The sequence below is a fragment of the Heterocephalus glaber genome, unplaced genomic scaffold, assembly GCF_053883595.1.
Source record: "Heterocephalus glaber isolate CG9 unplaced genomic scaffold, H.glaber_assembly_v1.0 deba00001610, whole genome shotgun sequence".
Classification (NCBI taxonomy): domain Eukaryota; kingdom Metazoa; phylum Chordata; class Mammalia; order Rodentia; family Bathyergidae; genus Heterocephalus; species Heterocephalus glaber.
This window is the reverse complement of record NW_028258381.1, coordinates 29,877,788-29,890,851: the sequence shown is the minus strand read 5'-3', so window position 1 is coordinate 29,890,851 and position 13,064 is coordinate 29,877,788. Positions and strand designations below refer to the sequence as shown.

The window sequence follows — 13,064 nt, the reverse complement described above, 5'->3', positions numbered from 1 at the left end:
CTCATATTAGATTCTCAATAACTGTCTCTAAATGAATGAATGAATTCTACCAGACAACAGAATAGATAACTATTAGAGTATGCAAATCTAGCATCGTTTACCCAGCAAATGTTAGGTGCCATTTACGTGTGGGTCCATGAGTATTTTAAGTCATTATAGGCACTTCAACATAAAAAAAACACACATATACTTATTAATACACTCGATTACTGTATTTTAAGCTTGTCCCACTTACAGACTAAGTTTGAAACCAAATAACTACATCAGAGAGTAACATGAAAATGTCCCAAATGGTGGTTTTCTGATTTTTGTACATGTTCTAAGTCGCTTCTGGGTAATCACAGTTGGTTTATAATTATGGTACAATAAATATTTTAAAACTAAGATCTTATCTATGGCTTCCTACAAAATCATTCCAAATAAGGGATTTGCTCAGTATCTGTGCAGGAAGTACAAGTACAGCCAAAGAGAATGCTTAAATTTAGATTTTTGAGTCAATGAGAATGAAATCTCAGCATTTTCATCTTGAAAGTCAGCCCAATGGATGTGTTCTCAAAAAATCGCAATTGCCATCGCTTTAATTTTGCATGATGCTATATTATCATCCTTCATGGGTAAATTTCTTGAACTCTCTGTTAACAGCATTTTCATTATATGAATTTTAGCCACTTGCTGAGAATGTCCAGGAAATTACACCTGCAACACAAGAAATGCTGACATCCTTCAGCCCCTTCCCAGGAGCCCACCAGCCTGCCTACTTCCTTGGGAGTTCCTTCCGGAGGACTCCTACTGGAAGTGGCTAGAAAAATTTAAAAACTGTGTTTAAACAATAAGGTGGAAACTTCCAGAATTTAAAAAGTCAGACCAATATATCATTTAAAAAATATTCTTTCCCTTCACTACTCATCCTCTCCCAAGGTGCTTTGCAGTACGGTATTCTTTCGTTTGAATCTTTACCATTTGTGTTTATGTGAACATATACAATCATATATATGTAGCATTGGAGAGAGAGAGAGAGAGAGAGAGAACTTCAAATGGACTGACATCACCTAAAAGAAAGTCAACTTATAGGAATGAGTATCACTGGTCTTTTAGGGTAGTGTCTTTCAGATTAAATATTTCGAATCAATTTAGTACGTCTCAACCAGAATTTTCTTCAAAGTGGAAGAATGGAATGAAATAGAAAAGGCCAGGCACAGTACATGCTGAGGATTGAGCTTTCCTAACTTCAGAACCCTGGCATGATGGGCAAGTTTTCCAGAAGAGAGGAGCTCCATGTAAAGAGGAAGCCACTAAGACTCTCACTGATGGGGCTCACACCTTTGGAGCTCAGGCACCCAGTCTGGGCTGAGCCTGGAGACAGAGGCTCCTGGCCCCACTGTCTCCCTGAGACCCAGCCCAGAGTACTACTTTGCTCCCCGTCTTCTGCAGTATTCACCCGGGGGCAAGTATGACATCTGAATGCTGGAGCCCTCTGGGGACCCTTGTCCGTGAGGCCAAAGAAAAACCACTGCTCCTGTAAAGAGGAGAAACTTCCTATATTTCCAAACTTTTCACAAGAGATAGGAACCCCAGGGAGCCATGAGAGACTGTCATAATAACTGGATAGGACAGAGATACTGTAACTTGAACATTCAATCATATGAGGCCTAATTTTATACCCCTAGTGAAGCGGGCCACTATAAGATGAACTGGCCCATTGAAAAGCTGATTTTTAAAATGTGATTTATGAAACACACACACACACATACACACACACACACACACACACACACACACACACACACCATGGATGCTGTAATGGAGAATGTTAACTTTTATTATGTTAAAATCTGAGCTTCCTATAGTTCCGATTCCCTACTGTGCTCATTCTGGAGAAAGAAGTCCATTTGTGTGAAAACTATATGGAAGAATGAAACCTTACTCTTCCAAGAATTCCCTCCTAACTTTCATTTTTATTTTTGACAGTTTCTAATACAACAAAATAAAATTATCTTAGTGGTACAGAAGGTATTTTCATCCAGTTTATGCTGCTATAACAGAATATATGAGAGTGAGTATTTTATAAAGAAGAGAGATTTCTTGCTTATAATTCTGGAGGCTGGGAAGTCTAGGATCGAGGGGCTTGGATAGGACCAGAGCCTTCAGACTGGGTTATCCCCTGATGAAAGGCAAGAGAGAGCAGGAGATGGAATGGGCAGCCGGGAGCCCCTGCAGAATCAGCATTAATCCGTTCACAGGGAGAGGCCCTCCAGACCTGCCAGCAGGCCACCCCTCCCAACGCCCTCACTGAGGGTTAAGTTTCCAACAAATGCTGTTGTGGGGACAGAACCAGACCTCAGAAGAAAATATAAGCTTTGTAAAATGAGAAGATCAGAAGATCTGAAAAGGGGAAACCCTGATGTGCCTTAGAGCCTCAGTCTCCAAAGCGCCCTCAGACATAAACACAGTCACACAAGCTACCCTTCTACCCACAAAGCTCCTGGCCCAGACAGGATCTGCTAAATACAAAGGTGTTCCTTCTCTCATTCTTCCTGCATATGTATATACACATGTGCGCACACACACACACACACACACACACACACACACAGATGCACACTGTGATGGTTAATGGTGATATGCTAATTTGACTTGGGTAAGAACCACCTAGCAGATTTGTAAAGCTATCTATGGATGACTGACATGCAAGCCGGCAAACTAAGGTAGAGGACCCACCCTGTATGTGGGTGGCACCAACCAATAGGCTTATAGCCTGGAAAGAATGAAAAGGGAAGGAAGAAAGAAGTGCTCCTTTTGGGGGTGGAGCTCCGGTCTTTATAACTGCTCTTGGACAATGGTCTCCAGTCTCTTCAGCCTTCCAAGGCAAACTCTTCAGCTTACAACATAGATTTGCACCAGGGACTATAGTGAGCTTCCAGGCTTTCAACCTTAAACTGCTACTGAATCCTCTGGATCTCCACCAACCACCATTTTGGATTCTTCCATCTCTGGTCTCACAGGTGGCCATTATGAATCTTAGCTTCTGTTCCTATAGGCCTACTTAATAAACCCCCTTATATATTTGTACACTTGTATACTTATATATTATTTTATATTAATTCTGTTCCTCCAGAGAACCCTAATACACACACACACACACACACACCATCCACATTTCTCCTTGAGAATGAGCATCAATGAACCAACAATTCAAAAAACTAACAAATGTCACATAACTAGGCATACATAAGGAGACAACTTATTTTTCTGACCATTCCTCCCAATTAGTATGGGGTTAAACCACATGATGCTGCCAATATTTGAATGACTTCCAAAAATGACAATTCCACCCAGTTCAAATTAATATTTATATTGTTTCTACCATGTACAGAACCTATAAGAATGTTTACCTCTAATGTACTACCTTCAAAAAATGACAAATCAAGTGACAGTGAAACCCTTATGATACCATATATCACAAGAGTCAGGGAAAGAAAAACATGGGAGGATTCTTTAAGACAATTCAATTCCAGGGGTGGAAAATAAACAAGGAAAAACCTAGGAAGCCACATCAATATTCATTGGTGAATAAAAACAATTCACAAGATATTTGATATCTATTCTGATGCACCCACCATTTAGTTGGGAAAATATATTGCATGAAAATAATTCCACCTAAGATTATTATATAATAATCACCTAGGACAGAAAAACTGACATAGAGCACATCAAACTGGGAAGGTCCATAGAATTATTTAAATAGTCTAACTCCCTTATTTAAAAAACTTAATGCTTAGAGAGGTCAGTATTATCACATACCTAAAGTTGCTCTGCTACCTGATTCCTGTTAGAAAATGTATAATGGCAGTGCTTCACTGATTTAAATATTGCATTACAGTCAAGAGGATTAAGACCAAATAAATGTCACTGGGTTTTACAGACAGAAGAAGACGGGGGGCAAATAAATCCAGGGGGATCAAATATTTGAATAAAAAGGCTGCTGGTTAAACATGACAGACTGATGCATGTATTTATTTCCATCTCTTCCCAAATCCTAACTAAAATAACAGGAAAGGAATAAAAATTTATGAACACACAAAAACTAGGGGAAGCAGCATCAGTGGATGGGAGAGTTGGCTACAAATAATGGGAACAGAACAGGAGGTATGCAAACAAATCAGATCAGAGGAAAATACCCAAAACAGTGGCCATGCAGGAGCAACCAATGGAAAAGTAGCCAGTTCTCCTTGCAGTCACACACAGATACACACACACACTCAGACTTGGGACCTAGCACTGACAACACGGGACACCTGAAGGCCAAAAGTCACAGCAGACTTGACACTTCAACGCCTTTCCTCAACCTCAACCCTGGCAAAGAAAGACCCAGAATGACACCTGTGTGTCTAGGACAAAAATCACTCCTTGCTGGGTGTTGCGGAGCACACCTGCCATCCCAGCATTCTGGGAGACTGAGGCAGGAGGCAACTCAGCAATTTAATGAGACCCTGTCTCAAATTAAAAATAGACTGGAGATGTAGTCCTATGTTCAACTCCTAGTACCAGGAAAAACAAAAAATAAAAAAATCCCAGATTACAGCAAAAGGGCAGAAGTTCCAAAAAGGGATTTCTCCAGGGTGAGAAAACAGTAATTACATTCATTTCTAATCTATGGAACCTTGGATAACAATATTGATAGGCATTTGACAGATCTAATGAATCAAAAAAAAATTCTAAATAATTCCTAAGAAAAAGAGCAAAATTTTTTAAAGGCAATTATTAACACCAGAGAAAACAAAAAGCTAGTCCAGGGAAGAGAGCTTCATACCTGTAGTACTGGTTATTTAGGAGGCTGAAGCAGGAGAGTCACTTGAGACCAACCATAATAAGCAATACTCCATTTCAAAAAATTTTTTCAAAAAGTGGTAGGTACTAAATCCTCAGACAGGACTTCATAAGTTTGAAACAGCCACTCATTACCAGGAACCATTAAGAATGGGTAAATGCAACCCACTCTCTGGGAGAAAATACAAAATGTCTGACAAAGACTCATAATCTTGACTACACTAAGATCTTCTACAAATCAACGAGAAAAAGGCAAGCAACGCAAATAAAAAACATGCAAAAGACTGTAACACACTTCACTAAAAAAGAAAACAAAATTACCAGTAAATACAGGAAAGGTGCTTATCAGGAAAATGACAGCAAAGGAATTAAAAAGCTTGAAATCCAGCATAATGGTGCACACTTGTCATCCCAGTACTTTCGGGAGGCTGAGGCAGGAGGATCACAAGTTCAAGTCTAGCTGGCCAACTTAGTGATTTAGGAAGGCTGTGTCTCGAAATTTTAAAATATTTAATATTCAAAAGACAAAGGGCAGGAGAGGCAAGGGTACTGATGGGTATGACAGAAATGTTCTGTAACTCAAGCTGGTGGTAATTCTGCAGATACCCATGTGCATAGAAACTCATCAGCCAAATACCTACTATTTGCATATTCTGGTCCCATAGTGGCAAACTTGTGGCACGTGTGAGCCAAGTTCCCCAACACTGCCTCAGCGCTGAGCATTCAGGTATAATCTAATTGCAGTGTTAGCATTCTGCCATAAATAAGTGGGTTGTGGATTGCAGTCTGGGCACCCGGTCTCTAAAAGCTTCGCCATCATTGTTCTACTCAATAAAAAAGTGTATTTCAACCCTTTAAAAATGTAATTCTCAGCAATCATTGATTTTGATGATAATATTGGGGGAGGGGAAGTAGATGAATGTAAGAGAACTAAATCTTTACCTATGTCCAGTAAACAGAAAAGGATACATAGATCAATAAATACCTATATAGGCATATTTCTAAGAAATCTGTGGTTAAAAAGAGTTGCCTCTAGTAAGCAAAACTGGAGGCTGAAGACAGAGGAGCAGGGGATTGCTATTTCTAATAAGCCTTGTACTAATATTTGATTTTTTAAAACTGTGTATACATTAATTTTAAATAAATATTAAATTATTAATTATGTGGGGGTTTTTTTGGTAATAAAGAGCTTTAAAGGAAGGCACTGTTATCCAAAGTCATGGGATGACAGCCAGCAACCACCCCTGCTCCCGTCTCCAATCCCCCCCACAGGCAACAGGCAACGGCTCCTGGGGCCACACCACGTTCCAAAGCATTACTCAAGTTTTTCCTTAAAAATAAGACCAGAAAAAGGCTAATAACAGGACCATCTCGAGTGGGGGAATAAAAGAAAATAATGCTAGAAAAGATTCCTGAAAGCTCCCATATGTAGAAGAGGCCCAGGAGACATTTTTATTCTGAGGGCTGTTAATTAAACGTCCCCACAAAAAGCAGGATAGTTACAAGTGCAGCCTTGGTTCAGGCTCCTTCATGAGATGGTAAGAGCTACACTCAACTGCTGTCACTGCCTTATTGTGGTTATTTATATAGATAGCAGATGGAAAAGGTTGTTTAGGGATGCCACCCAGACATCTTTTATTTTGCTACCCAACATACACTCTTCCTTCTGTACTCTAGTTTTCTTTCTCCTTCCTCTATCTCAGTCACTTTGCTGTCACCGGACACAATAAGAAACACCCACAACCGGAAAGAGAAGAGGATCATTTGGCTCACGGTTTTTAGAGAGCTCTGTCCATGGTCAGGTGGCCCCAGGCAGAAACAGCATGATAGTGGAGCCCTAGAGGAGGAGAGCTGCCCAATCCCACAGCCAGGAAGCAGTGGGCAAAGGGAGGAAGAATAAACCCTTCCAGGTCACACCCCAGTGACCCGAGGTGCCTCAAACCAGGCCCCACCTCCCAACAGCAAGCCAGCTATAATGCCCCATGATTCAATCACCTTCCAAAAGCCATGTCTCTAGACACGTGACCCTTCTGGAACAGTCCAGATCTAACCCACAACACCCTTTGAGTCCTTATAGCCCAGGGGAACCCTTCCATCCTCAATTTTAGCAGTAGCTTGTGACTCAGGCCCAGTTCAATCCAGGTCCGAGACCTTGGTCACAGGGACTTTTCTTCCAGGGTCAGGCTCAAAGTCCAATACGGGCTAATGATAGCTGTAGCAGAGTTGTGTAGAAATGCTGAAGGGAAGACATGCTCTGGCTTGGAGCTGCTGGAGGCCATCTTGTCACCACAAGGCAGAGCACTGGGGCTGAGTGGATACACATTGCACAGATGAGAGGCAGGGAGAAGCACTTGGGCCCTGATACCTGGGTAAGCCCCCGATTCCACACAGGCCTGAAGTTTCTCTAACTGTGGCCTTCTCAGAATCACAAGGGGCTGGGCTGGGGATTTAGCTCAGTGGTGCCGCCACCTGCCTTGCAACCACAGGGTCCTGAGTTCAATCTCTGGTACCAAAAAAAAAAAAAAAAATCATGGAGGCCGTTTCATATCATAGGGAAGCACTGGACTGCCTGGGTTCAGACTCCAGCTTTGCAACCTATTGTGTGACCCCAGGATGTCACTAACTTCTTCCTCCTCTATAGAATGAGGGTAGTAAGACTACCTATCTCAAAGAATGAAACAAGGGAAGACAGATGATAACACATGTGTGCGTGTATTTATATAGGTAAGAAGAGAGACGTATAGTTTAATATATGTAATAATTAAATATATTTAATATAAATATAGATATGTAGATTGTTATGTAATATAAATATATTTAAATGCATTTAAATTTAATAGGCAAGAGCCAAATATAAGTTATCAGCTAACTTAATTGTTCGCGATTAAGTTCCTTTTTTCTTGAAGCCAGTTTGAGTTTTCTGACACTTGTAGGATCTGACTGATTCAATGACTCAAAAAGAGAAACCATATGAAACCAATCAATAGATTTAAGCAACTATACATAAAACATAAACATTTTCTTTATTAGGAAAAAATACTTTAAAAAGTAAATAGGAAAGGAAGAAAAAAGTTTGTAATCTTTATCACAAAGTTTTTGCCCTTACAGGCAAGAAGACTGGAGATATTACAGAAAAGGGGCAAAACATAAACACCATGATTCACAAGTGAAAAAAATAAGAATGCAAAAAATGTTTATTTTTTTCCAAAACTCAAAGGATATGATTCAAGAATTATTTTTTTCCAATGGCATACCTACCAAGTGCTTTAAATTTTATCATTCAGAGTTGGCAAGTGTGTCGTTGGCCAGTGAGAATGGAAATCAGTGCACCTCTCTGGAAAGCAATCTAGCACTAATAAATATAAGCATTCCCTTGACCAATAACGCTTTCTAGGAATTTCTGTCAGGATATAACTGCGGGCATGTGCGGACATTTTTCCTGTGAGTCTGCTCACTGACTTAAGTTTATATAGAGAAATGAGTGTCAAAAAAGGGGATTTGTTAAAATCTACACATTCCAACACAATTCAGTCATTTTAAAAGGTGATGTAAAAATATGTACAAGTATAAAGAGCTCATCACGGTTATTAAATGAGGTAAACAGATAACCAAAAAACATAGTATAATCATATATATATATATATATATATATTTGAAGATATACTGGAATACACATCAAGTGATAGCCAAAGCTCTGAGAAGTAGAATTATGAGATTCCTAATTTGTTGGATTTTTTTTCTTGCTTAGATGTATATTTCATTCTTTCTCCAACAAACCTTGATTGACTTTCTATAAGAAGAAACATGTATTTGAAATTCATTAAAAGCCCTAAGTCACCTGAAAGGTTCATTTCCGCCCTGCATATGGAGCTAAAATGCACTTAGGCCGTTAAGTAGGGTAGATGGGATAAGATGGTAAAGGGGGTGGACAGGAAGCAAGGGGTGACAAAGACATTCGCAGCATATAGTTGTTGCATGCAGAGTCTGGCCCGGGGAAGAGGAAGAGGATGAAGAAGCAGAAAGAGGGGACATCAGGGAGCAGTCTGATGAGGCCCCAAGAACACTGTACTGGGCTTGCATTCTCCATAATCCCCAGTCTAGGAGCAACAGGAACAGGGTACTAGGATCTACCCGGCAGAAGCAGTGGGACACTCAACTGCCCCAAGAGGATCTCTCTTAGACCCCCACCTCCCTGGGAGAAAGAGCACCAGCCACAACTGCAGAGCTCACACCCCTGACCTGAACCATGCCCGCAGCGAGTTTGCAGCGCTTCATACAGGCTTGACTGCCCTGTCAGAGAAATGACATTTTCTTTTCATTTATTTTGGGCATATTTAACAGCTGGTGACCTAGATTAAGGCATAATTTACTATGTGAAAAGGCAGACCATAACACTGAATTCCTTTAGAGATGGAAAGTGGATTCAGCAGCAAGCTTCAGAACAAAGATTTAAGGAATTAATAGGGGTGGGGTGAATAAATAATTACAAGTGGTGAGATGCCCATGGAAAATGATGCCAAAGATCCAGCCCCAATCCCAAAGCCAGCAGATAGCCCTGGTTATTTTCTGGACAAGCAGGCAGGGACAGAAAGGGGCAGCAGAAAGCCTGGTTTTTCAGCGGCTTGCTGACAGAGCGAAGCAGCAGGAGGAGGCTCCCAGAGTTCAGGATGAGCTTGGGAGATATTTAAAGAAATACAATCCTCTTACTGCATCCAGCGTGTGCAAGTGTGCAGAGAGAATGAGGCTAGCGGCAGCCACCAAGCCTCTGGGCCCGGACTGGAAAGGAATCAGTGTCCCTTCTGATCAGTGTCCCCAGGGTGGCTGGAACTGAAGGCAGCCTGAGCGGTGTCTAAAGGGGGACCCAATCCACTGTTACTGTAAGCAACACTGCAAATCTGACAGGAAAGCAAGAAAATGCCAAACATCCTGTAGGTAACCCGGGCACAGAAACTACTGCCACGGGAAAGAGAACACAGTTCAACCACAGTGATCCTGGGGCTCAACCCGCCGTGTTCATTTTCAAGTACAGTGCTCAAGCTACAATGCAAATGTCCTTTGCTTGGGACACAAATGAAGACCTTGGCATTGTCACATGGGGCAACCATCCGGAAATCCAGGCCAGCCCAGCAACTGCACAGTACCCTCCAACTGCTCCAGCTATGGACCTAGGTTTCCTCTATGCATGTCCCCGGGTGAGAAAAATAAATTACCACCGCCACGTTACCAAGGGGCTTGCAAAACGACACGGGCCCAAACCATGCTCTCTTTAAAAAATGCAATACAACTCTTCTGTGCAGAAATCTCCAGAGCTTTGGTAGGTTCAGATCATCATTTTTTTTTTTGACCTTCCAGAGAAGGACACTGACATCAAAAGGGACATAAACACACACGCCAAAAACAAAAACAACAACAACAACAAAAGTGTGTATTCTGTTTTGAACTCCAGGTCCCAGGACAGCGCGGTCTAAAGGTGCTGGCTGTTTGCTATCCAGTTCCATTGGTCCAAACTGAAATTTTGGGGGTGACTTCTCTGCTAAATCCTTCCCACCTCACCCAAGCAGCCACACGAAATCCCCTCGGGAGGAAGGTGCCGCAATCTCCCGCCCGGATGTGCGGCCCAAACCCCTAAGAGCCGCCTGCGGGAGCCGGTGCCTGGGGATGCTGAGGCAGGAAGATGCAGGCGCGGGGAGATGGAGGAGCCGGGCGAGGCCGGGGGAGATGAGGGGTGGCGAGGTGCAGGCGCGGGGTGACGGGGGTTCGAGGAGGTGCGGGAGGTGCGGGAGGTGCGGGTGGGGAGAGGGGTTGGGAGGTGCGGGCGGGAAAATGCAGGCGCCGGCGCTCCGCGCCGCCACCTGCCCGGCTGAGCCGCGCAGGTCTGCGGTGCCGCAGTGGCCTGGCGGAGGACAGGGCGCCCCCACGCCCCAGCCCCGGCCCCGGCCCCGGCCCGCCGCTGACCTTCTCCTGCGCGCGGCTGAGCCGCTTCTGCACGTTCTTGGCGAAGATGCCGGACTTGATGTCGGCCATGGCGGCGGTCGGAGCGCGGAGCCGTGGAGCGCGCGGCGGGGCCGGCGGCGGTGGAGGCGGAGGAGGCGGAGCCGGCGGGGAGGGGCGGCCACGAGGCTTAAAGTGACAGAGCGGAGGCGGGGACGCCCGGGGCGGGGACGAGAAACAAGGACGGCCGGGCGCGGTGGTGTGCAGGGCTGTAATCCTGGCGCTATGGGAGGCTGAGGCAGGAGGATCGCGAATTCGAGTCCAGCCTGCGCGGTTTAGTGACTTGTCAGCAAGACCTGGTCTCAAAATTAAAAATAGAGCTGGGGATGTAGCTCAGTGCGAAGGCCCTGGGTTCAGTCCCCAATACCGAATGAATGAATGGATGAAGCCAGGCCATGTCTGCCAGGAAAGAGAAAGAAGCCACCCAGCAGCCGCAGGACCCAAGCAGCTCAGATGCGCTGGGGCAGACCCAGGGGGTCCTGATCCTTTGGAGCAAAAAAAAAAAAAAAAAAAAAAAGAAAGAGAAGAGAAGAGAAGAAGGAAGAGACCCTCCTCCTGCAGCAGGCACTGCGCCTTGGCCCCTCTGCAGTCCCAGCACAGCAGAAAGGAGGCACGCGAAAAACCCACAATCCTGACAGCCACTGGCCCACCCAAGCCCTCACCAGCTGCTTGCTGACAAACCCGCTAGCAGCCTTGCCAGGCACCCGGGGCCTCCGCAGGCCTGGCAGAAGCACCAGTGACAGGGACGAACCTGTCCGCACCTACCCAGAGCTCTAGAAGGCTCTGACCAACGACAAACTGTTCACATTTAGTTGTCCTGTCAGTGTGAGGAGGCAGGAAACGGGTCAGATGAGAATGAGCCCCTGAGTCAGGGGGAGTTCCAGGGAGTGGCCCTCTGTTTTCCTGAGGGACATAGGTACCCTGGCAGCCGCCACCCCATTATCACTCTTCTGTACTTTGCAGCGCCTCCCTGATTCTAGAATGAGTTGGTCATCCGCTTTCCAACATCCCTAGTAAACAGAAGTCTTGTAAACAGAGAGAAGCCAGGAGAAACTTGATTCTTTCCCTTGATCAACATTCACTGGAAAAGACTGCTCAAAAACCAGGAATTTGGGTCAACTCCCCCTAGTTGGGGACTTCAGAATCTTAGCTCTCTCTGCCTTGGAATCTTGACCTTAAGGATTCAGGGCTTGAGATGCTGAAACATACCAGAATGTTCTGCAACATATCTGTCCCTGATCACTCATGATAGGAGGGCCAGAGTCCTCTTTCCCTTGGCAATGGGCTAGCTACAGCCCCACTGTGGTAAGCCAGGAGCAGGCATTCCAAGAAGCAGATTTATTTTTCCTCTGCTTCTATGGAGCCCAGGCCATCAGTTCCCAACAGGCTGGGTTTTTATCTCTCTTGCAGTTATACCCTCCCCCACACTTGCAGAACTCAACAAATATCTCTTGAAATGAAATTGGAAATGATTAGCTTTTCTTATTATTCAGATGCCCAGATGTAGTTCTAGAATGTGAGTGAAAAGGAGAGTTTGGTCATTTCTGGATAATTCTATTTGGAAGCCATGGCAAGCATATTAAAAAGTTATGTGCAGGCCTGGGGATTTAGCTCAGTGGTTCCGCCGCCTGCCTCAAAAGCACAAGGTCCTGAGTTCGATCCCAGGTACCAAAAAAAAGTTATGTGCAAACCACTATCAAATCATTTCATTACTAAGGGTAAATCTGTGTCCATTTTCAGGTTGCCAGGTGGTTCGTTCTAGCCACTCTGGAACATTGACTAAGCTGTTACTTCGTAGATGTTCTGCAAATATTTGTTGGAAATGCACACAGGCTTGAGACTAGCTCATGAGCACCAATCCTGCCCAGCACAAGCTAGGATCCATAAATACTTCCCCCATAGCTCTTTAAAAACGAAAGCCTGGCCTGCTGGAGCTGTATAGATGCTAACAGAGCAGATGAATATAACTTACCAAACGTGAGAAAGCAGATAGACTAGATCCCTGAAACATGTGCCAAAGTAGCTTATTTGTCAGATCTTTGTTTCTTCCCATAAGTCTGTAGTAATGCTGCTGGGACGGGGATGAGGGAGTTGAGGTGGGGGTGATCACAATGATTTTAAGGTCCACAGGGGAAGAGGAAGTGGGGGAGGGTAGGGGAAAGGAAAGGAGGGAAAAAAAAATATGAGAAAAGAAGGAAAAAATGGAAACAGTTTTTTTGTAAGTAGGGAGGGGTGGAGGGGTTGAA

General features: G+C 44.1%; 1 protein-coding gene across 7 annotated transcripts in view; it reads right to left on the bottom strand.

Annotated features, from left to right (window-relative positions):
- Nucleotides 1–10,932, bottom strand: part of Amph (amphiphysin) — a 216,124-nt gene extending 205,192 nt beyond the window's left edge. For 4 of the 7 annotated variants that reach the window (XM_004840266.4, XM_004840265.4, XM_004840267.4 and 1 more), the window contains exon 1: nucleotides 10,783–10,927. In XM_004840266.4, the coding sequence (XP_004840323.1) occupies nucleotides 10,783–10,851 (69 nt within the window). In that variant the 5' untranslated portion in view covers nucleotides 10,852–10,927. Of the gene's footprint in view, nucleotides 1–10,782 lie in introns of all 7 variants that reach the window. The other 3 variants (XM_004840264.4, XM_021254557.2, XM_087195817.1) reach the window with 3 other exon arrangements.
- Nucleotides 10,933–13,064: the final 2,132 nt, after the last annotated feature.